Below are 21,974 nucleotides of genomic sequence, written 5' to 3'. Positions count from 1 at the left end.
ATATGCATCTCTTTCCTTTGATAACACACATGGGGGTACTCAGAGGCAGATCTCCTCATATCACAATCACAGCTCTTCCAAGCTGTTCAAACTTATTCCTCCACCAATTCAATACAGCTAAACCTAACCCAATGAATGCTGTCGGAATGTGTGCAGATAATTTCCAGTGGCTATTGCCAGCTCTAGGGGGACAGTTATAGTTGCATGGGTGTTTACCATAACTCTGTATTTCCTGGTTTTCAGAAGTTTGAGTTTTGCTGAACTTGACATTCTGGAAGGGCACAAGCTGTTACTAGGTGACCTTAGCTCTCTGCTAACAAAGTATAGCAGCAGGATACATTGTAAAGGCTCAGTTAATGGAACATCATCTAAATGAGCCTTAAAAAGAGATTCACATAAGGAAAACCAAAACACAGTTTAGGAAGATCATTAGAATTCCCATCAAGTAGAAGGAATAGCAGTAACTTCTATTTAACCAGTATAATTAAAACCTTTGAGACTAGCATTTTATCTACAAAGGTATCCTGGGGCAACAGCAGTTTATGTAGAGTAACAATCAGACACAACATAAAACAAAATTAAAGTCAAATACAAATGCTTACAGCAATTATTGATCAAAGAAACAGCATTCTGTAATTTTAAAGAAAAGTTCAAGTTTCTTGCAATCTGAGATGCTTATTAAAATCTCTTAATGAATGCAAATTAGTCCAATAAGACATATCAAGAATGCCATGTGTGATGGGGCAAGGCCAGATGGCTACAATAAAGTAGTGAGGAACATGTTTGGATAATATACCTTTAAGAGATTGTATCCTCTGTTGTTGACCTTTCAAATTATTTGTTCATTATGTGCATTAATGTCCACTAAAAAAAATAGATTTAGAGTGCTCAGTTCATTATTTTATTATTATTATTATTATTTTTTTACTGTTGGCCAATTCAGGACGTAGTCGCCAGAGATGACAGGTTTTAGTAATACTGTACCTCTAAACCCAATTGATTCACTTCTTTAGACTGGGGTCAACAGCCAAAATTAGATTAAAAATTAGGTTTGATCAAAAAAATTTTAACAAAACATTTTAAATCTTAAAATGATCATTTTAAAAAATAAAATGTTTTCTGCGAAAATGTGCCTTTTTCCATTTGTTTCTGAATTTTTTATCAAAACATCAAAATGTTTGCCACAAAAGTTGCGGAAAATCATGGATTCTGTGACTTTCCGCGATCTCCATGACTTCTGCAGGGGTCAGCTGGCTTGGGGACCAGCTGCTTAGGTGCCCCCAGGGCCAGCCTCACCAGCTGCTGCCTGGTGGCCCTGGGCAGCTGGCTCTGGGGACTGCCTGAGCAGTGGCCAGTGTGGCTGGCCCTGGAGACTGGCTGAGCAGCGGTCCCCAGGTGGCTGGTGCAGCCGCTGCTGCCAGCCCCCTGTGGTGGTCCCCAGGCTGTCAGAGCAGCGGCTTCTGCAACAAGCCCTCAGCAGCAGTGCCTGGGTGGCCAATGCAGCCACTTCCCCTGGCAGCAGCTCCTGGCAGCTGGTGCCAGGGCTGGTCCAGGCCCCCCTCCCCCCACTCCGGAACATCAGCCCCACCGAGGCGTGCCTCTCTCCCGGCTTGCCCCCCAGCAGCGGCCCCTCCAGGTGCCCCCCCAGCAGCGACCCCCTTAAGGTTTAGTCAAAGGTATTTATAATATAAGTCATGGACAGGTCACAGGCCCTGAATTTTTGTTTATTGCCCATGACCTGTCCTTTTACTGGAGTGCTGAAAGGACTTGGTATCGAGATATATGGGAGGTGAGGACTGCTAATGGTTTAATTATAAAAGTGGGAACAACAAATAACAACATATAAAACTACATCAAAAAAGCTCTCCTAGGAACATATTTTGTTATACTGACTCCTTATGTAGAGACATGATCATATGGCTGTTATGCTTCATAATTAGAGTTTTGTTCCTATTTCATTATATACTTTTCTTTAATTTATGATTTCAACATTGTGTTATACAGCTTATTGGTTCTTCCTATGAGATTTTCTACTAATACAAATATTGATCTACTTATTTAGATATTTTATTTTAAGATTTCCTTTTGATTTCAGAATAAAGATGGAAATCCAGTGCTTAATATTAAAATTGTAATGCTCCTGTTAATTAGAGTGACTCTGAATATCTAGAGAGGTTTAGGGAATCTTCATATCAAACTCTTTTTGAATAATATTTTGAGACATTTGATATATCAAAAGATGTTTTTATCATACACATTAAACATGATTCCAGTTATAGTATGTAAAGTTTGGGGGGAGGGAAGAAGAGAATTAAATCCAGCCTTCTCTATAAAAAGTTATATGAAATAGATACCACATACATGCTGTTGTCTATATGATGAATCGCAGAGTCTCACATGCAGGCTGCCTATGAATCCATTTCCTTTGGGACTAATTTTATTATTTGGCCTATATAAACAACTTCAACAGCTACCATTTAAAAATGTTTCCTTCTCTTCCTCCAAATGTGGAATCTCTGCCCAAAATTATGATAGCCCAGAATGGACAATGGGTAAAATTTTCACAAGTGCATAAGTGATTTAGGAACCTAAATCCTATTTTCAAAAGTGACTCAGGCACTGAAGAGCCTAAGTCTCATTGAAAGTCAATGATACATATCAGGGTGTAGCCATGTTAGTCTGTATCCACAAAAACAACAAGGAGTCCGGTGGCACCTTAAAAACTAACAGATTTATTTGGGCATAAGCTTTTGTGGGTAAAAAACCTCACTTCTTCAGATGCATGGAGTGAAAGTTAGAGATGCAGGCATTATATAATGACACATGAAGAGAGGGGAATACCTCACAAGTGGAGAACCAGTGTTGACAGGGCCAATTAGATCAGGGTGGATGTAGTCCACTCCCAATAATAGATGAGGAGGTGTCAATTCCAGGAGAGGCAAAGCTACTTTTGTAATGAGCCAGCCACTCCCAGTCCCTATTCAAGCCCAAATTAATGGTGTTAAATTTGCAAATGAATTTCAGTTCTGCTTTTTCTCTTTGAAGTCTGTTTCTGGAGTTTTTTTGTTCAAGAATAGTTACTTTTAAATGTCCAGGGAGATAGAAGTGTTCACCTACTGGCTTTTGTATGTTACTATTCCCGATTTCCGATTTGTTTCCATTTATTCTTTTATGTAGGGACTGTCCAGTTTGGCCAATGTACATGGCAGAGGGGCATTGCTGACACATGATGGCATATATAACATTAGTAGACGTGCAGGTGAATGAGCCCTTGATGGTGTGTCTCATGTGGTTGGGTCCTCTGATGGTGTTGTTAGAGTTGATATAGGGACAGAGTAAGCAACGAGGTTTGCTACAGGGATTGGTTCCTGGGTTGTTGTTTCTGTGGTGTGGTGTGTAGTTGCTGGTGAGTATTTGCTTCAGGTTGGGGGGCTGTCTGTAAGCGAGGACTGGCCTGCCTCCCAAGGTCTGTGAAAGTGAGGGATCGTTTTCCAGGATAGGTTGTAGATTGTTGATTATGCACTGGAGAGGTTTTAGCTGGGGGCTGTATGTGATGACCAGTGTTGTTCTGTTATTTTCCTTGTTGGGCCTGTCCTGTAGTAGGTGATTTCTGGTACCCATCTCGCTCTGTCAATCTGTTTCCTCACTTCCCCAGGTGGGTACTGTAGTTTTAAGAGTGCTTGATAAAGATCTTGTAGGTGTTTGTCTCTGTCTGAGGGATTGGAGCAAATTTGGTTGTATCTTAGGGCTTGGCTATAGACAATGGATCGTGTGATGTATGCTGGATGGAAGCTGGAGGCATGTAGGTAAGTATAGAGGTCAGTAGGTTTCTGGTATAGGGTGGTGTTTGTGACCATCACTTATTTGCATGTTGTGTCCAGGAAGTGGATCTCTTGTGTGGACTGGTCCAGGCTGAGGTTGATGGTGGGGTGGAAATTGTTAAAATCCAGGTACAAATTAAGGGTCCAAATCTATTAACACTTATTACTGAGCACAGGCTGTGATTCAGGAAAACATGTATACATCCCTATTCCGAGAAATACTTAAGCACATCCTTAACTTTAAGTATGTGCTTAGCTTCCATTGACTTCAATCAGACTTGAAGTACACACTTAAGTTAAATATATGCTTAAGTGCTTTCTTGAATCAGGACCATAGTGCTATGGGATTTCACATGGTAGTAAGCCCTAAAAACCATATCCTGGGGCATAACTAATTGGTACACTATACATGGTAGAGGGCTCTGTGCAAAAGTGTCTGGCCAAGAGCTGCAATAAATCAAACTGGTAGCAGGGATTGGGAGTGAGGGGGAGAGACCCTAAATTGAATCTTTGCCACTGGAAGGTGACCTTTACATTTGTTAGGTTGGCTTTGGAAACATATTCTGATAGCAGTGTAGTACTACTGGCCTCATCATACTATTGAAACTAGTCCTACCTTCAGAAGTATTTACAGACCCTAAGCAGTGGGTTTGGGCATGATGGAATGAGTTTTTAAAATATCTTTATAAAAATAAAACAGTTATTAAATGTACAATCCTAGTAAGTTATGTAAAGGGACAAATTCTACACACAAACATGTGGGGCTCAATAGACTTCAGTGAAGTGTTGCTAACTTGCTTTATTTTTTCAGTTGGTTTTGCAGCACATTAATTATCTTTTCTGCTATATTTTGGTTGTGTATTCCAACTTCTGATTCAGAACAGTTAATTGATACCTTATTTTCCATGTACAGGAATGAATTTGTAATAATTCAAAGCAGTAGCTTATAAATTCAAATATATCCTTATAGTTATATAGTTAAATTCTTTTTATCTGGTATTGTATGTGGGTTTTCCATTCTAAAACAGAAATCAGTGTCACTTTACAAGGAAACCCGCCTCCCCCCCCAAAAAAATGGCGGCACTGCATGGCCGTCATGATAAAGTATGGAGACCTTTCTGGACTAAGTACAGTATTTTGTAGGATCGTTTCGGAGCTGCAAAAAGTTGGCTGCTACTTTAGTTTTGCTTCTTCTGAAGAGGTTATCTGTGTGGCTGGTCTGCAGTCAGTGTTTTCAATTTTTGTTTTCATTTATTAGTGCATATTTTTATGTACAGCAGGGCGTGCTCAGAAATGTTCCCTCAGTAAAAGATTCCTCAACTGCCATGAGTCTGCGGGTGTATCTGTACTACAGTCAGAGGTGTGATTGCAGAACAGGCTGGCATAACTTGCGCTAGCTTTAATTTAGCTGGCATGCTAAAAACAGCAGTGAAGCTGTAGCAGCACAGACTTTGCTTTGGGTTGTACAAGCACCCTGGGGACTTTTGCTACATAATCACCTTGCTAGCCTGCATTGAATCCTGTACTGCTACATCTTTACTTTTAGCCATGCTAGCTAGATTAAAGCTAGTGTGGGTATGCCAGCTGGTGCTGCAATCACACCTCCAACTGCAGGGTAGACATATCCTGATAAACTTACAAAGTGATAGCTCAATGTGTAAATGTCACCCTTCAAAACCTTTGTTATGTTAAACATTATATAATATACTGTAAGCCTCTTTGTTTCAAACTCTTCTCTCAAAATCATTTTATGATAGTAATAGTGACAAGCCGTTTTCTGGGGTTTGAGTTGATGGAGAGAACATGCAAGGAACTTTTGTGCAGCCCACTCTAGGGTTTGCCACAATTTCTTCTGCAGTCAGACTACTCTCCTTGGCACCTCAAAGGTGGCAGGGAGGAAATACTGCTATGGGACCTGCTGTTCCACCTGCTTTCCTAGCCCACAGAAGTATTAGCTGCATGGTGGAGAGCAGACTGCACAGTTCCCACTATGCACCAGGCTGCCATGGGGCACAGTTGCTTTTTCAGCCCTTTTGAGTGTGGTGCAGTGATTGGGATCATTGCAGCTAACATAACTTGGTTCCTGATATGATTCAGTGCAGTATGAGTGTCTTCTGTAGCTAATAAATGAGCCAATCAAATTGTTTTGCCATAAGACCACTAATACTTTCCACACAGTTACCCCTGATCCTCAGATATGTGTAGCTGCTTTACACTGTGTCACTGGTGCAAAGTAGACCTAAAAGGTGGCACGCGAGCTGATTTTCCGTGGCACTCACTCTGCCCGGTTCCCGGCCACTGGTCTGGGGGGCTCTGCATTTTAATTTAATTTTAAAAGAAGCTTTAAAAAACCTTATTTACTTTACATACAACAATAGTTTAGTTATATATTATAGACTTATAGAAAGAGACCTTCTAAAAACATTAAAATGTATTACTGGCATGTGAAACATTAAATCAGAGTGAATAAATGAAGACTTGGCACACCACTTCTGAAAGGTTGCCAATCCCTAGTGTAGACCCAGGTAATGATACCATCCTCCTCACTTGGGTCAGCCTAGGTAACATCCTGCCTTGTGATCCCCAGCTGCAGTATTGGCCTCTTGGGTCGGTTGGCGGCTGGTATAAATTAGAATAACCCCCACACTGCTCTAAATTAGGTCAGGATACTGGTCCAGTGCACTGCTGAGCCAAGAATAGGAGGAACACAAAGGTTTCTTAAAGGCCTTCCCCAATCCTTCTGAGTTTAGTCACAGCTAAGGCTTGGGGCCAAAATGTCCACTTTTCCTTATTTTGGTCAAATTATCTTGGTGGTCTTATGTCAGATTACTTCTCCTTTGTGGTCTTTCAAAAATAAACTAATCTTAATGAGACTGAGTTTATATTTATTTTGTTTAAATCCTTTGATTCACTGCCACTACAAGTACATGGTTAATAATACATAAGCACTACGTGATGTGAATTTTTCTCTTATCTTTCTTCTAAACAGGCTTTCAAGTTTTCTTCTGTGGAGAAGCTTGACAGTACTCTGACCTTCTTATTGAAAAGTAAGGAGTCTGTTTATGAATTCAGCGCTTTCCAAAATGAAGTGCACCATCAACAAGCTAGTGAGTACATTCTTATATGCATTTATTTGTACACTACTGTTGTAGCAATTGCCTATTTAAGACAAGTTTTGGATGTACATATAGTGGCTATTAGTGAAATGCAGAAGCCTACATTAAGGACACCAATAACCAGGAACATTTTAAAATAGCTTATAAACCACTGTCACATTGTTGACACATACATTATCTAAAAAATTGTGCATGTTGTTTGTGTTTGACCATGGCTGAGAGTTTAATTTCAAGCTATGGTTACTGTATATGTCATTGGAAAGACAGGCATTAAGAAATATACACCAATATTGAGGAGACAAAAGAGAGAGAGAGAAACTAGATATATATTTGCACTACTTTTTAATAATCATTCTCCTACATCCAGATTTTAATTTAATTTAATTATTGTTGGGATGCAACAGTTCAAAATGCAAAAAAGGTTGAGTGTCTGAAGAGGATAGATGTATTTGAATCTTAAAACTGTATTAAGTATCTATACTCTGTTGTAGGAAAATTGGGCTTAATAGTTTCCATTACTTTATTCTGGCAGAAAGGTAGTCCATAGAAAAAGCATCCAAACTCACCATAAAAGAGAAATATAAACTCTATGTAACTGGTTCATTGGGATATCAACACAAACTACTAATTAAAGCCCAAAATCAAAGTCTTGGTTGAATTCATTTAGCCATTTTATGTTCCTGACACATTTGAAAGTATATTGCAATAAACTGATGGTCTTTTCTCAGTTTATGCTTCTAAAGTGTCACGTGGGGCATTTGCAGGATGTCTGTCAGCCCTCAGTTTCTTCAGGGGCCTTGCTGCAAAGTTAGAAGCCCAGAAAATACAAGTTTTCCCTTTTCATATAACTGTCAGTTGTGTGGGGTATAAGTTTGAGGCATCAAAATTACCCACAAGAAAGGAATGCACTTTGGAAAACATAATCCCAACTATACATATAAAATGATGGGGTCTAAATTAGCTGTTACCACTCAAGAAAGAGATCTTGGAGTCATTGTGGATAGTTCTCTGAAAACATCCACTCGATGTGCAGCGGCAGTCAAAAAAGCAAAAAGAATGTTGGGAATCATTAAGAAAGGGATAGATAATAAGATAGAAAATATCATATTGCCTCTATATAAATCCATGGTACGCCCACATCTTGAATAGTGTGTGCAGATGTGGTCACCCCATCTCAAAAAAGATATATTGGACTTCAAAAAGGTTCAGAAAAGGATAACAAAAATGATTAGGGGTATGGAACGTAGGAGGAGAGATTAATAAGAGTGGGACTTTTCAGCTTGGAAAAGACGACTAAGGGGGGATATGATAGAGGTCTATAATATCATGACTGGTGTGGAAAAAGTAAATAAGAAAGTGTTATTTACTCCTTCTCATAACACGAGAACAAGGGGCCACCAAATGAAATGAATAGGCAGCAGGTTTAAAACAAACAAAAGCAAGTATTTTTTCACACAACGCACAGTCAACCTTAATATATTTGAAGACAATTTTCTATTGTTTTTCATGTCTATTGAAGGTAGGACAGGAGGTAATTGGCTTAATCTGCAGCAAGGAAGATTTAGGTTAAAATATTAGGAAAACTTTCTAACTATAAGGGTATTTAAGCTCTGGAAGAGATTTCCAAATGAGGTAATGGAATCCCCCTCGCTGGAGATTTTTAAGAACTGGTTAGATAAATGCCTGTCAGGGATGGTCTACATATACTTGGTTGTACCTCTGTGTAGGGGAAGAACTCAGTGACCTCTTGAAGTTCCTTCTAGTCCTACATTTCTTTGATTTTATGCCAGATCTCAGTCTACTCTATGCCATAATTGCTATTTTGCCTCCAAGGAAGAAAGAGAAGCACACATCCAACCTTAGTTTGGCGTGGAGAGAGTCCAGAGAATCTTTAATTGAGCCCTTCTGAGTCTCTTGCAGATCCCCCATCAAAGGAATGACTGAAGGGTATAAATGTGTTGAGCCCTGGGGCATTCAAATTGAGATCCTCATTTTGGAAAAAGTCAAATTTCTTTAATTATGACTTTGTATTTTGCCATATCTATGTAATTTTATAGTAGCTTCTAGCTGCCACAGGCTCCTCCTAGGCACCCCCTCATGGTCTCAGGGCAGCCCTGCAAGTGGTCCCTCACTTGTCCTCTAGTCCCAAAGCAGTTGCTTAACAAGTGTGTAAATATTCCATAACAAAAGTCCCCAAAACAGTCCATATCACCCCAGTGCATGTAGTCCTTAAGATCACAGATCCTCTTGGGCATTACCATAATACTTACCTAAGGCTGCGATGTTGGTATGGGTATTTTTAGTGAAAGTCATGGACAGAATGTGGGAAATAAACAATAAATCATGGAAACGTGCACAGGGCTGGCATTAGGGGATAGCAAGCAAACATATACACACCAATGAGTTACTATCTAAAACCTAAGAGAGACAGAGTTGTAATGATTGGTCTATTCAAAGAGTCTTTCAGTGCAGACCCAGAGGCAGCCCCTGGCGTTCTCTGGTTTCAGTTTAGAGTCTCACCCTTTAGAGTTCAAACAGCCAAAAAAGATGAAGTTTCTTCTTGTCAGGGATTTTTATTCCTTTCCCCCAGAGTTCCAGATGATGGGACTAGTTCACATGCATGTTTCCTCTTCATGGGTGGTGGTGCTGATGAACAATCAACAGTTTTTAGCTAATGCCTGCAGCCTTGGCAAGAGCTGGCATTTGGCCTGCCAGTGTTACAGCTTTACAGTTAGGAGTTATAAAGTGGTGGTGTGTATTGACTGTGGTAGGCAAGTAAATATACAGCAATAACTCACATATAGCCTTGCACATATCCATTAGAAGTTATTTTTAATCACAAGAAAGCACTGGGGACCAGATTTTCAAAGGTATTTAGGCCCTTAAAGAAGTAGATAAGCATCTAGTGGGATTTTTTAAAGAATCATCCTATTAGGTGTCTGTGTGCATCTTTAGGTGTCTAAATATCTTTAAAAAACTAGAAGCAGCAAAGAATCCTGTGGCACCTTATAGACTAACAGACGTTTTGCAGCATGAGCTTTCGTGGGTGAATACCCACTTCTTCGGATGCAAGTTGCATCCGAAGAAGTGGGTATTCACCCACGAAAGCTCATGCTGCAAAACGTCTGTTAGTCTATAAGGTGCCACAGGATTCTTTGCTGCTTCTACAGAACCAGACTAACACGGCTACCCCTCTGATACTTTAAAAAACTAGACCTGGGTTACTCCCTTCCTTATACACTCTGTTTCCTACTCATGATCACTAGCTACCTAGTTAATACTCTACTAAGCTGGAATCTGCAATAGCTTTATGCTCTGATCACTGCACTGTTGCTTTTAACTTCCTTCATTGGGGAGTGATAATGGAAAGAATAAAGAGAGAGGCTTTCATCTCTAGGTTACCAAGTCAGGATTTACATTTTTAGTGACCAAAAATTGTTCCCGTCCCCTAGATGTCCTAGCCTAAAGTGGACACACAAGTAGTTCTTTCTGGCTCTACAGCTAGTAAAGGTTTTAGAGATATTCCCTATACTTAGCTTCAGTATGACAAATCTGCAAGTTTAAAGATAGTTGTTTTCCTTCTAAAGCTTTTGTGTGTTCAAATAATTACAGTACTTTGCTAGCATATACAACATGAAACTCTTTTGTCCCTCATTTTAATGAGTTAAATACAGTACAGTAGAACAATTCTTTACAGTAGAACATCTCTAATTTGAGCTAATAGGGAACCCATTGCAAATTACTGGATGTTGTGGATCAGCAATTAAGTGAACAATTACTATTTTAAAAAAGTAAGCTAAGAAGCAAAGTACATTTTGTGATGCATTATCCTTATTCACTTATTTTGACAGGTGAAGATTTAGTTTTTGATGATACTTCACAGTATAGCATATTTTATAACTATAAAAAATTCTCAGCACAAGAGATCTCACTACGGCACTCTGTTAAATCTCAGAGAAGGGAGAGTGCAGATTGTGTACATATTAGTGAAGTGCAGATAAGCAAGTGTCTACTGTACAGCATGTGATATACACATATATTTTAATAAAAATCTAGCTAAAATAGCATATTCAATGCAAGATGAAATCTCTAGATCATTTTAGCCAGCCAGTTGTTCTATATCATCTATATTATGACAACACACCATTAATGACATACCATAAGTGATTGCTGATAGTCCTGTTCCCTCTTGCTTCAAGAACATTTGATCAGTCCAAAAATTCTCATTGTAGCATAATTTCTAATGGTCTAAGCAGAATCTTTGACTTCAAGAGAAGATTATCTTTATTTAAGGGGGAAAAACCCATATTTACTATTCAGATGTGGGTTTTCACCATGCCATTTAAATGAAAGGTGTGCGTAACAGGAGGTACTGGATACTGACTGTAGCCATGTGACATGGTATAAGCTTTTGTAACCCTGAACCAGTTCAGGAAGTTAAGACAGACCTTTTACCAGCACTCGTATGTGACACACCTTTACTAAAGGTGGAGCTAAAATCATGCCCCCAAGAAAGTAGTTGGAGTCCTTTATAAACAGAATTTATTTTCCCTTCCTCACTGACTTTTGAACCAGATGCCATGAAAAACTAGGGAAGGTGGAAATATGGAAGACGCTTACTAGCACCTCTATAGTTCAGATCGCATGGAGATTTATATTTAAAGTGAGGATAAAATCCTCTAAATCACACTTTAACAATTGAATTAAATCGCTTTAACACAATAATGCTTCAAATTTTCTGCAGTATATTTTTGTGAGAGATTCAGTAATAATGGCAGAAATGAGCCTTTTCTGAAATTACTCAGAGAGTTCAAGGTGGTTTATTTTTTGGGCCCTGTATAGCTAAAACACCCATAGTCATTATAAACTGCAAACTTCATATACATGTATATTTTCATAAAATCTCACATATTAGTAGCACAGTTTTCAAAAGTTACATTAAACACAAACTCCTCTTAGTCATTATAATCCAATGTAGAGCCATAAACAGAGAAGCTGATGGAGCTGCCAGACGTGCCAGCTCCATCTGTTCTCTCATATAGGCCTGCTTGCCTCCTTGATTCCCCAGCTACATTCTGTGAATTCAGGATGTCATAGGATGGAGAGGAAGTGGGGCTGTGCCCAGGAGTGGGGAAGAATGATGTGATGAGAGTGGATTCTGCAGGGGGGACATGGTAAAGGGAAGATGCAGATGAGAGAAGAGCAATATTCCAACAAGTTGCTTATAATTTGTTGGGGGAAAAGCTGCATTCTTATGAATTGTAGGAAGTTTGTCAGATTGCAGCTCCTCCATAACCCAGTATGTCAAGTTAGCCCCATTCCCACCTCAGCCTCCCACTATGTGCAATCACTGCTAAAATGTGAAATGTAAATTCCTCATCCAGAGTTTCTGAAAGCTGAAGAATTAAGTTGTATGAGTGCTTTGCACCATGCTGAACTCTGTGTGTTCAAATAATTGCTGCATGTGTGTTCAATTTCTCTCAGCTGATACAAAAGATGTAGGTTTACAAGGTTAACAGTAGTAATTATCTGTAATCAAAATGTTGGGTTCTGGAAAAGGAATACATACTGCCCATTTAGTAAGTGATAACAGCAGGAAAACAGGCACTTCTATGTACATTCTATTTAATGAGTAAAACACATGTGTTGGTTTTGAATTGATAAGCCAAAAATAGGTATAAAGGACATGTTTTGAATTGTAAACATGAGCATATGGCTCACAAGGCTTCCTGGAACTTGATATTTTTGAAACCTGAAAAGCATGGAGCCATGTACAAAAATGTGCATTAAATGTGTGTGCAGTTATCAGAGTTGCCAACGCATTTCCTATCTGTGCATACAAATGGCACAGCATATCTGACAAGTGGCACATGCAAATACCTCATCGTTGCTATTATTATCATCATGTATAAATAAAGCATACAGTTATTGCCCTTGCCCTGGCCTCAAATTTTCGAAACCAGGCCCACACTATCTAAGGGTATGTCTCCACTGCAATCCAACGTGTGACTGCAGCTTGGATAAATGTATGTGTGCTAGCTTTACCTATGCTAGTTTGGCTAAATGCGTCACCACAGGCTTTAGCATGGGTTGCACAAGAAGGCTGGGATCCCTGTGTACCTGCTTGCATTGCTAGCCAACACTGAAATCTGTGCCCCACATTGTTAGCTATATTAGCATGGGTATGTCTATCTGGGCTTTAATCTCATCTCAAAGAAGATATAGTTTTAGTTGATCACCATACAGTGCCATCACTGGCTGTAAGAGAGATGAGCTCAGCGACAGACCAGTGTAAGGTTTTTTCACTCTGACGAGCTTGTTCATGTTTTGACAGGAAACTGCATATTACTTATTTATTATTTATAGTCTATTATGTTACATATATATCTATTATGTTACATTACACTACACGCATGTGCACACAAAGTACATAGGGACATGTGGGTTTTGGTTCATTCTGAAATCTGGAGAGGGAAGCTTTTAAAATATTCATAACAATCTTGCTGAAATGCAGAACCACAACCACAAGTTGTAGTTCTTATTCCTTCTGCTTCCATTTTCCCATATAGTAGGTACACATTTTTAAACACTGCTGATGCCATTTGGATAACTTCTCTTATCTAGAATATAAACAAACAGAGCCTTGCCAAAGCATTTTGTTTTAAACTCCTAATCTGTACTGCTGTCTGGTTCTGCTGAAATTTAAATTTGGGTGGAGTTCAAATTAAGATGCTTTTTAACTTTCATTTTAGTTCTGATAACTCTAATCTTGTGTAATGTTAAGAAATGGTTTGTTCATAAAGTGTGATAATTTAAATCTGCATTGATTTCTGACAGGTTTTGACATTACAAATTTTTAATTTTAAGTAACCACGTTTCATCAAGATATGTGTATTTTTGGGAATTAACACTGGTTAGATTATTTTTCCCTAAGTACCTTCCAAGTTAATGACAACAGTCTAATAAAATGTGTAACAAATTTTTCCAATGCCTCTCTTTTCAACACACTGAATGATATTTTGGTGCGTTAAAATAGAATACCAGTTTGGGAAGGAGATGATGGACAGATGAATCTGTGGAACTGCTACAGACATTGGATTTTAGGAATTTTGCTTTGCTGGAACTGGAGTGTGTGAATGGAAGGGGAAGAAACAATATTTTTACTTATGCTGGGCTACTGCATACTGTTGACAGGCTATAGAGTCAGAGAAACTGCAAATAGATATTGTGGGTGAAATCCTGGCCTCTTCTGGGTCAAGATTTCACCTCAGGGGCTAGATTCGCAAGCGGGACTGAACCACCCAGCTGCCCCTTTAGATTTGTAATTCCAACTTTTAGGTGCCACTGGCATTCACAAACCCCCACTCAGATGCTGTCTGACCCTGTAGGTGGCTAAAGTCCCATGGTGCCCAAGTTCTGCCAGTAAAGTCCCAATGGCACCTACATTTCTTCTAGTAGGCATATGCAAATCTATGTCCTAAATGTGTTTAACTGCTTAGCACCTAAGCCCCAGTGAGATCCTCAAACCTATTCGTTCCCCTCCTTATGTCACCTTTGGGGCTTAATCCAGTAGGTGTGCTCTCAGCATGCTTAGCCTGTGGGGAGTTGCTGGTGCTGCTCCTGGGATGTGGGAAAACTAGGTTAATATCTATCTCCACTCTGTCTGGTTTAGAGCAGGGACCCAAGTGAGTGCCTTAACCTCCTCCTCCTTGTTTTGTTTATTGCAAGGAAGGGCTGATCTGCCTTAGGTGCCTAACTCCAGGAGAGGATTCATGGCTGTGAATCCCAAGCAGACAGAGGACCTCCTTGTGACCCAGAGTTAGAGGCTCTAACTCCCTTCTGAGAGGCTGGGCTTAAGTCAACCCTCTCCTTGTCATTTCCTACTGGTTGGTTCAGGCGGCTCCCTGCTCATCAAGCTGACTTCCGTAAATCCCTTTTTAGGCACTCAATTCTCTGCAGGCATTGGCTAGGGAGCCTGGGCACCTAACTTGGGGTTGTGAATTCCACTGTGCAGCAAGGCACCTGAAAGTTAGGCGTTGCAACACTGAATAATGTAAGGCAAGTCCCCCCTGAGAAGCTAGTCCCTGGTGCCTGCATTCCTTCAGCACCCAAAACATCCCTTGAACTCAATGCCATTGTGCAGCAAATGTTAAGAATGAGCCCTCGCCCCAAACAGCAGTGAAGGCACAACGGCATGGGCCTCAATGCAGACTAGCAATGTGAGACATACCTAGTATTAGGGGAGGCTTGTACGCCCATGCAGAAGTCCATACTGCCCCAGCTTCACTGCTACTTTTAGTGTGCTAGCTAAAATAAAGCTAGTGCAGGTATGCAATCATATCTTCAATTGCAGTGTAACTATAACCTATATGTCATCAGTATAAAAGAATCATAAATGATTTTGCAGCATGAGTAACATGACTGATATACAGAATACACTATACTGAAACTTCAAAAGGCAGACTGGCCTGATTTACTATAGGTACCTTACAATCTCTCTCTTTATTCTGCCTTGTCTATCGGTGTTTTTAAATAACAAGACTCAAATAATCAAAGGGAATGAATGCCTTTACCACTGATAATCAGACACGTCACAGCACTTTAAAGTCTTTATTTCATCATTAATGTAAAACAATCAATAATCATTCAATTCCAAGTTGAATGAGATAGATGGGTTATGCAGCCTCGTTTTCAACTGTAAACAATTATTATGGTTTCTTTGTTAATGTTAATTGTTACAGATTTCATACATTAATATTAAACAAGAAACCCTTGGAGAATGCCACCTTGTGATATCACTAGCAAGCGGAATATATGTAATAATGATATGTACTATCAACTTTAATTTTTTACAGTTTTTAACTTTTAAGGCCAGATACAGTCTCACTAATACAAGCTTGCTGCGTAAATTGACTGGGGTAGCACAAAGTTTCTGGATCATATTCTGGTCAATCTGTCCTTTAATTTAACATACAGCATAAGAATTTAATACCAGTATAAAGGTTGGATCCAATACAATGACCATTGGGAACTAAGTGACACTTTTTGTATAGTTTCCTTCACACACTGTCTCATTCCAACTACACCTCTACCCCGATATAACGCTGTCCTCGGGAGCCAAAAAATCTTATCATGTTATAGGTGAAACTGCGTTATATCGAACTTGCTTTGATCCACCGGAGTGCGCAGTCCCGCTCCCCCGGAGCACTGCTTTACCGCATTATATCCGAATTTGTGTTATATCGGGTCGCCTTATAGCGAGGTAGAGGTGTAATAGAATTGTAGCAGGGAAAGTAGTTGGATAGAAATAGTAACGATTGGTTGTGTGACAAATGTACCTCTTTTGTCACATTAGGACTCAGTGTTTCTCCCCTGGCATTGAGGAGCACCTGGGGTAAATCAGTCCTACTCTGCAGATTTAATACTTCACATTGGTTTATTTACAGGGTAGGGCTTAAGGTTGGCTCAAGAGCTTCTTTAAACAACGCCAACAACAAAATTAAAATTTTAACTCCTTTTGGAGTACTGCCTCTTCTTCTGCTGGCTCCACCCTCTTTAAACTACTCTGGGCCCAGCTATGCTGGGAATCAAAGCCTCCTCCCTCAAACAAAAATAAACACAAGATTTCTCCTTATAGGGTAAAACAGCTCTTGACCTAGCAGAAACATTTTTCCCTCACTGCACACAACCTTTCTGCAGCTTACTTCTCATTCCTCCTCTCCTTTCTCCCTCACTGGAAGAAGTTTTTAAAGATCACAGGCTGCCCTTAATTAGACTCAGGTGCCCCTAATTAACCTGAGATAACCTTTCAGTTAATAGAAAAAAGGGCTTTAACCAATCTAAGATGGATATACCTGCCTTCAACCACATCTCCAGGTCCGCTGGCTCCTTGGATGCTTGTGAGGAGCAGTGGGCGCTGTCCGGGATTCTCTGCTCAGTGTCCCCATCAGGTTCCCTAGTTTTGGCCCTTTGACCGCCACACCTGGTCCTGTTTTTTTTCTTCGTTGTCCCCTGACTTTAGTTGAGTTCTGGGCTCAGTAGCTCCTCCCCAGGCTGGGGGAAGGGCCTTTTGCGCCTGCCCACTTCCCAGCACTCAATAAGACCGCAACTCCAGAGTGGACAGGACTGCTCCAGTGCCTCTTTCTTCGGGGGAGGGCACTGGTGCTCAACCAACTGGTCCTGTCCATGCTCTCCCACCAGCTCAACGCCCTGTGCTTGACCTCAGGGTTCCTGGCCAAGCTCCTGAAGCTGAAACTGGAGTTCTTTTCGCCAGGACTGCACGGGGTCTCTGCAGGGGTTTGTTGTCCCCCGTAATCTGTTGAGTTTCCAGGCTCAGTGGATCCTCCCCAAAGGCTGGGGGAGAGTCCTTTAGCCATGGGCGGGCTTATGCCCGCCCACTTCCCTGGAATTTCAATAGGACCACACCTCCAGAACTGTCAGGTCTGACTTTTTGTCACAGTTGAGTTACCTATAATGTCACAATGGCTCCATTCAAGAGTGACATGAGCTAATAACCTGTCCCCAATAGTCTATAATCATAACTACATGAAAAATGTGAAGATGTTATATTATTCCATAATTAAGATTGTTCAGGCTAAAAATAAAAATTCAACAACTATATAAGTTAAAACTCTTTAAAATATCAATTTTAAAAATTTTAACTAATAACCTTATTTATTTGTAAATTCTCAGAAATCATTTAATTACTCATCGTTTCTAATTGTGAGGATGTTCTATATTCTTTGTTCATGACAAAGAGATTGAAGTACTGCTTTGAGTGGAAAATTCAACCTTAACTTAGGAGTCTCAACCAGTGCCTCCATAAAATACTAAACTGTCACAGTTTGCATACATTATAGCATTTTGTTATGCGTATGTAGACAGTACGTGACAAATGTGACATAAACATCTAAGTTCAGGTGCTGAGATTCCCTCACTTTCCTTTATGGCACTCTTTATGATGCATTTTGTCACTTCCTCCCATCTCAAGCAATGTGCGTGAGTGGAATTTATAAGATGATAGAATTAGGACTTATTTTGCATTCATGGCCAATTATATCTGGTTTAATTTGAAGGCATGGAGTTTTTCCTTAGAGCATATTATTAACATGTTGTAAAAGTTTTTTGCATATTTGACCTCTTGAAGTATGGTTGCAAAACATAGGCTGGAAATTACATTTTTTTTGTTATCATATCCTCTCTAAAATTATCCTTGAACCTTTTTCAACTTTTATGTTGCTGCTAGACACCTCCAAAGGCAGATAGTTTAATATAGGCAACTCAGGGAAGAAATCTTTTTTGAGATGCTTTTGAAATACCAGCTATTTTTTAGACATTTTACTTGTAAAAGAATCCCACATAATGTGCAGAATTAGACCTAGCTTTGATGTTTTTGGTCTAGTTTTAAAAGTCCTTGCATATATTATACTGTTAGTGTGACATCTCCTGATAGTGTGTGTGTTTTCCCCAGAGATGTTTCTGCTGTGTGTGGAAATATAGAGAAATAACTAACTACATTATGGATTATGTTCACTTTTCTAGGGGAAAAACATTTATAGTTATTCTAATATAGAATCTAGACTATAGAGTTTAAATAAGAAGGCTGAGAAAAGCAGAGTAAACATATCATACAGCAGCTATTTCTCACAAAGAAGCTTTAGATATTTTTGTTGCTGGAGCTATTTTAAAATTACAATTATTGTAGTTCTTAATAGACTTTTACTAAGAAGAATCAAAGAAATATAAAATTCAAAAAACCCCACATCTACTGTATGGATATACACAGGAAAACAAATATTTTCTTAACAGAGGCCCAAATTTTTGAAGCTGTGTGCCTATAAATAGATGCAAGGCTCCTGAATCTATTTAAATATTTATATTTAAGTGACTTGTTTTTTCAAAGGTGCTGAGCACTTAAAACCCCATTGTCCTCAGTTAGATTTGTGGGTCCTCCATACATGTGGAATTCAGGCCTTTTATATTTAGGTGCTCAATCTTAGGTGTTAGCACTGAAGTTTTTTGCCAGAGGTCTCTTTCTTTTTCTCTCTCTCTCTCTCTCACTCTCTCTCTCTCTCTCACACACACACACACACTTGCTTACTTAAGGTGGTTGAAAACTTCAACATTATAGTCCACAGTACAAAGAGTGGTAACAGCTAGTTCTCCGCTCAGTATGGTATAGTACAAATATTTCTGGGTTTCTCTGTTCTTGCTTTCTTGTCCAAAAGGCAATCAAGTATTTAAGTAACTACATAAAAGTCCTTTTTGGGATCAGTAATTATTTTTTTCTATTGCAAGAACTTCCTATGTCTTTGCAATCCATCTTTCTAATGATGGTGAGCTGAGATTTTGCCATTCCATCACTACCATTGTATCATTGCTAATAATAAGTTCTGAAATAGTTGATTAATTTCAGTTTACCTACCTCACTTATTCCTTAAAAGAGAAATACAAGAGACAATACAAATTAACATCCCACTATTTCAGAACAATGGCTAAAAATCTGTTCCCCAAATGTAGCGTTATTTTTAAAACAAAAAAGTGGGCCTGATTTTTAGTAAGTTGATAGGCACACATTTGCAGATACAATCTAGCTATATGAACATGCAAAACGGGTATTATATTACAGATATAGGAATATACTCCTCTAGAAATGTCATGTTCAGGACAGCTACAGAGATTAAAAAATGGCTTTAGAAAATTTTAGTAATAAATACTTACGAAACAGTATGCCTATACTGTAGAATTTTCTTTCCCTGGGGCAGTGTCCAGCTCTTATTTTTTATCAGTAGAAATAATTCAAGTGTTTTTTGAAATTCCATCTGTCAGAGAAAATGGGACTTCTCGGTTATGTTAAAGGAAGGTTAAAAGGCACCATTACTGAAATGTATGACGACTACTTGAATTATAAAACTTTTAGTTATAAGAATTTGCTCTCCGAGGACTAATTCTGCAAGGACAGCTTTCATAATAACACTACATATTATTGAACCCTGGAAGTTTGGTAAAGGAGGGTGATATGTTTTATTTATAAACCAGGGACTTTTATAAAAAACCTTTTCTTATTTCCATATACAGATTCCTATTGGGAAGAGCTTCCTACACTTCTCCACTGCGCAGCTAAATTTGGATTAAAGAACCTTGCTACTCTTCTACTCCAGTGTCCTGAGGCAAGTCAGGCTTGCAGAATAACCAACAAACATGGAGATAACCCAGCACATATTGCTGGAAAGCACGGGCACAACGAACTCCAAAAAATCATCCAAGAATTGTCAGTAAGTTTGTATACTTTTCCACAATTTATATAGAATATGTAAAACCAGCTGCCTACCAGTACTGTTACAGGATAGAATCTTCTTTGAAAGAGGTACTGATATTTGTCAAACCCTAATACTGTTGTCCTTCTCTTTAAAAACATTGTGTTGGATTCTGGCTGCCCCAGCATGGATGCATGACAGGTGGGGCAGGATACAAGAACCTTTCCCACTTTGTGCACTGATATAATGGGCAGCCAGAATGGCAGTGCTTTCAAATCCTTAGTGTAGTGGTATTGGAGGTGGAGATAAGATAGCACAGTGAGAAGTTGTGTCCATATGGTATGTCTAGGTATGTGCTGCCTGTAGAACAACAAGCAATCAGAGCTATGGGACCTTGTACTGCTTCTCTAAAGAGAAAGTAAGGAGATCTAAAAACTGCTTCCAAATTCTCCCCCCGGGGTCTTGAGAAGCATTCTGTCTGCCTTAACATTCCACAAGGAGAAATTCCTTTGGACACCTCTCTACTCTCACCTTGAGTATAGACCTGACTATAAAAGCCATTCCAGAGCCATAAACAAACAAATAGAGCCTGATTCTATCTCCCATACCCATACTAAGCAGTTCTTTATTCTACATGCTGTGCAATGGAACTTCTTGTCAACAAGGCACTACTCCACATAAGCAAAAACGATACAAACTCCATGCTGGCCAAGAAACGGTTAATGAGAGGCTGTGATTATGTCTATATGTGCTGTACTCATACCTCTGACTGCAGTGTAGGCATACCCTAAAAGACGTAAAGCAGACTAAGAGTAGGCATAGGGATATGATACATAACCAGGTAAATATTGTGGAGAATTGGCTCAGCTTTGTGAGTTGCGTGGCTTTTTGTCGTCGTTGATGCTTGTTCTGTTGGGGGGTAGATGTTGAGTGACAAATGGCAAAATTGGGAATGCTGGTGAGAAAGGAGATAAGAAAAGGAAGGAGGGACACTTGAGGCTTATCATCTGTCTAGCCATGATGATCAGGCAGGGTTTTATAGGCGTCACAGTAGATGCAAGTCTTAAAGAGGGATTTGAAGGAGGATCAGGTAGTGGCTCTGTGGATAATACCTGAGAGTTTTTTGCATGCATAAGAAGCAGCATGGGAGAAAGCATGAAGGTAATTAAGGGAGCAGCTGACTGGTGGGTAATAAAGACTGGGAACACTGGTGAAATGAAAGCATGGCTGAAGTCATGATAAGTTACTAGCAGGGGCGGCTCTAGGCATTTTGCTGCCTCAAGCACGGCAGGCAGGCTGCCTTCCGCGGCTTGCCTGCGGGAGGTCCCCGGTCCCGCAAATTCGGCGGCAGCCTGCGGGAGGTCCGCCGAAGCCGTGGGACCATCGGACCCTCCGCAGGCATGACGCTGAAGGCAGCCTGCCTGCCGCCCTCGCGGCGACCGGCAGAGCGCCCCTCGTGGCTTGCCGCCCCAAGCACGCGCTTGGCGTGTTGGTGCCTGGAGTCGCCCCTGGTTACTAGTCTCATTTTCAAAAGTGACTAAGCACTTAGCAACCTAAGTCCTATTCAATTTCAATCTGGCCCTATGTGCCGAAGTCCCCTCTGAAAATGAGATTTAAGCTTCTTAGTCAGTTACACATAGCAACAGTGAGTGGAGCAATGCCTAAGTACCTTTACAAATCTGGGCCCAGCTCCTTAATTGGTGTACACTGGCACAGCTCCCTTGACATCAGTGGAGCTGCATCCATTTACACCACCTATGGATCTATCTTATAATTTCAAA

General features: G+C 39.9%; 1 protein-coding gene across 2 annotated transcripts in view; it reads left to right on the top strand.

Moving 5' to 3' along the window:
• The window catches only part of BANK1 (B cell scaffold protein with ankyrin repeats 1), a 274,622-nt gene that overhangs the window by 90,318 nt on the left and 162,330 nt on the right, over positions 1-21,974 (top strand). For both annotated transcript variants that reach the window (XM_045017387.1, XM_045017388.1), the window contains exons 7-8: positions 6,811-6,928; positions 20,015-20,211. In XM_045017387.1, coding sequence (XP_044873322.1) covers positions 6,811-6,928; positions 20,015-20,211 — 315 coding nt within the window. The remainder of the gene's footprint in view (positions 1-6,810; positions 6,929-20,014; positions 20,212-21,974) is intronic.

This window comes from Mauremys mutica, chromosome 5, assembly GCF_020497125.1.
Source record: "Mauremys mutica isolate MM-2020 ecotype Southern chromosome 5, ASM2049712v1, whole genome shotgun sequence".
NCBI classification, from domain to species: Eukaryota; Metazoa; Chordata; order Testudines; family Geoemydidae; genus Mauremys; species Mauremys mutica.
The sequence above is the reverse complement of the archived record's forward strand: the minus strand, read 5'-3'. Positions and strand labels throughout refer to the sequence as shown.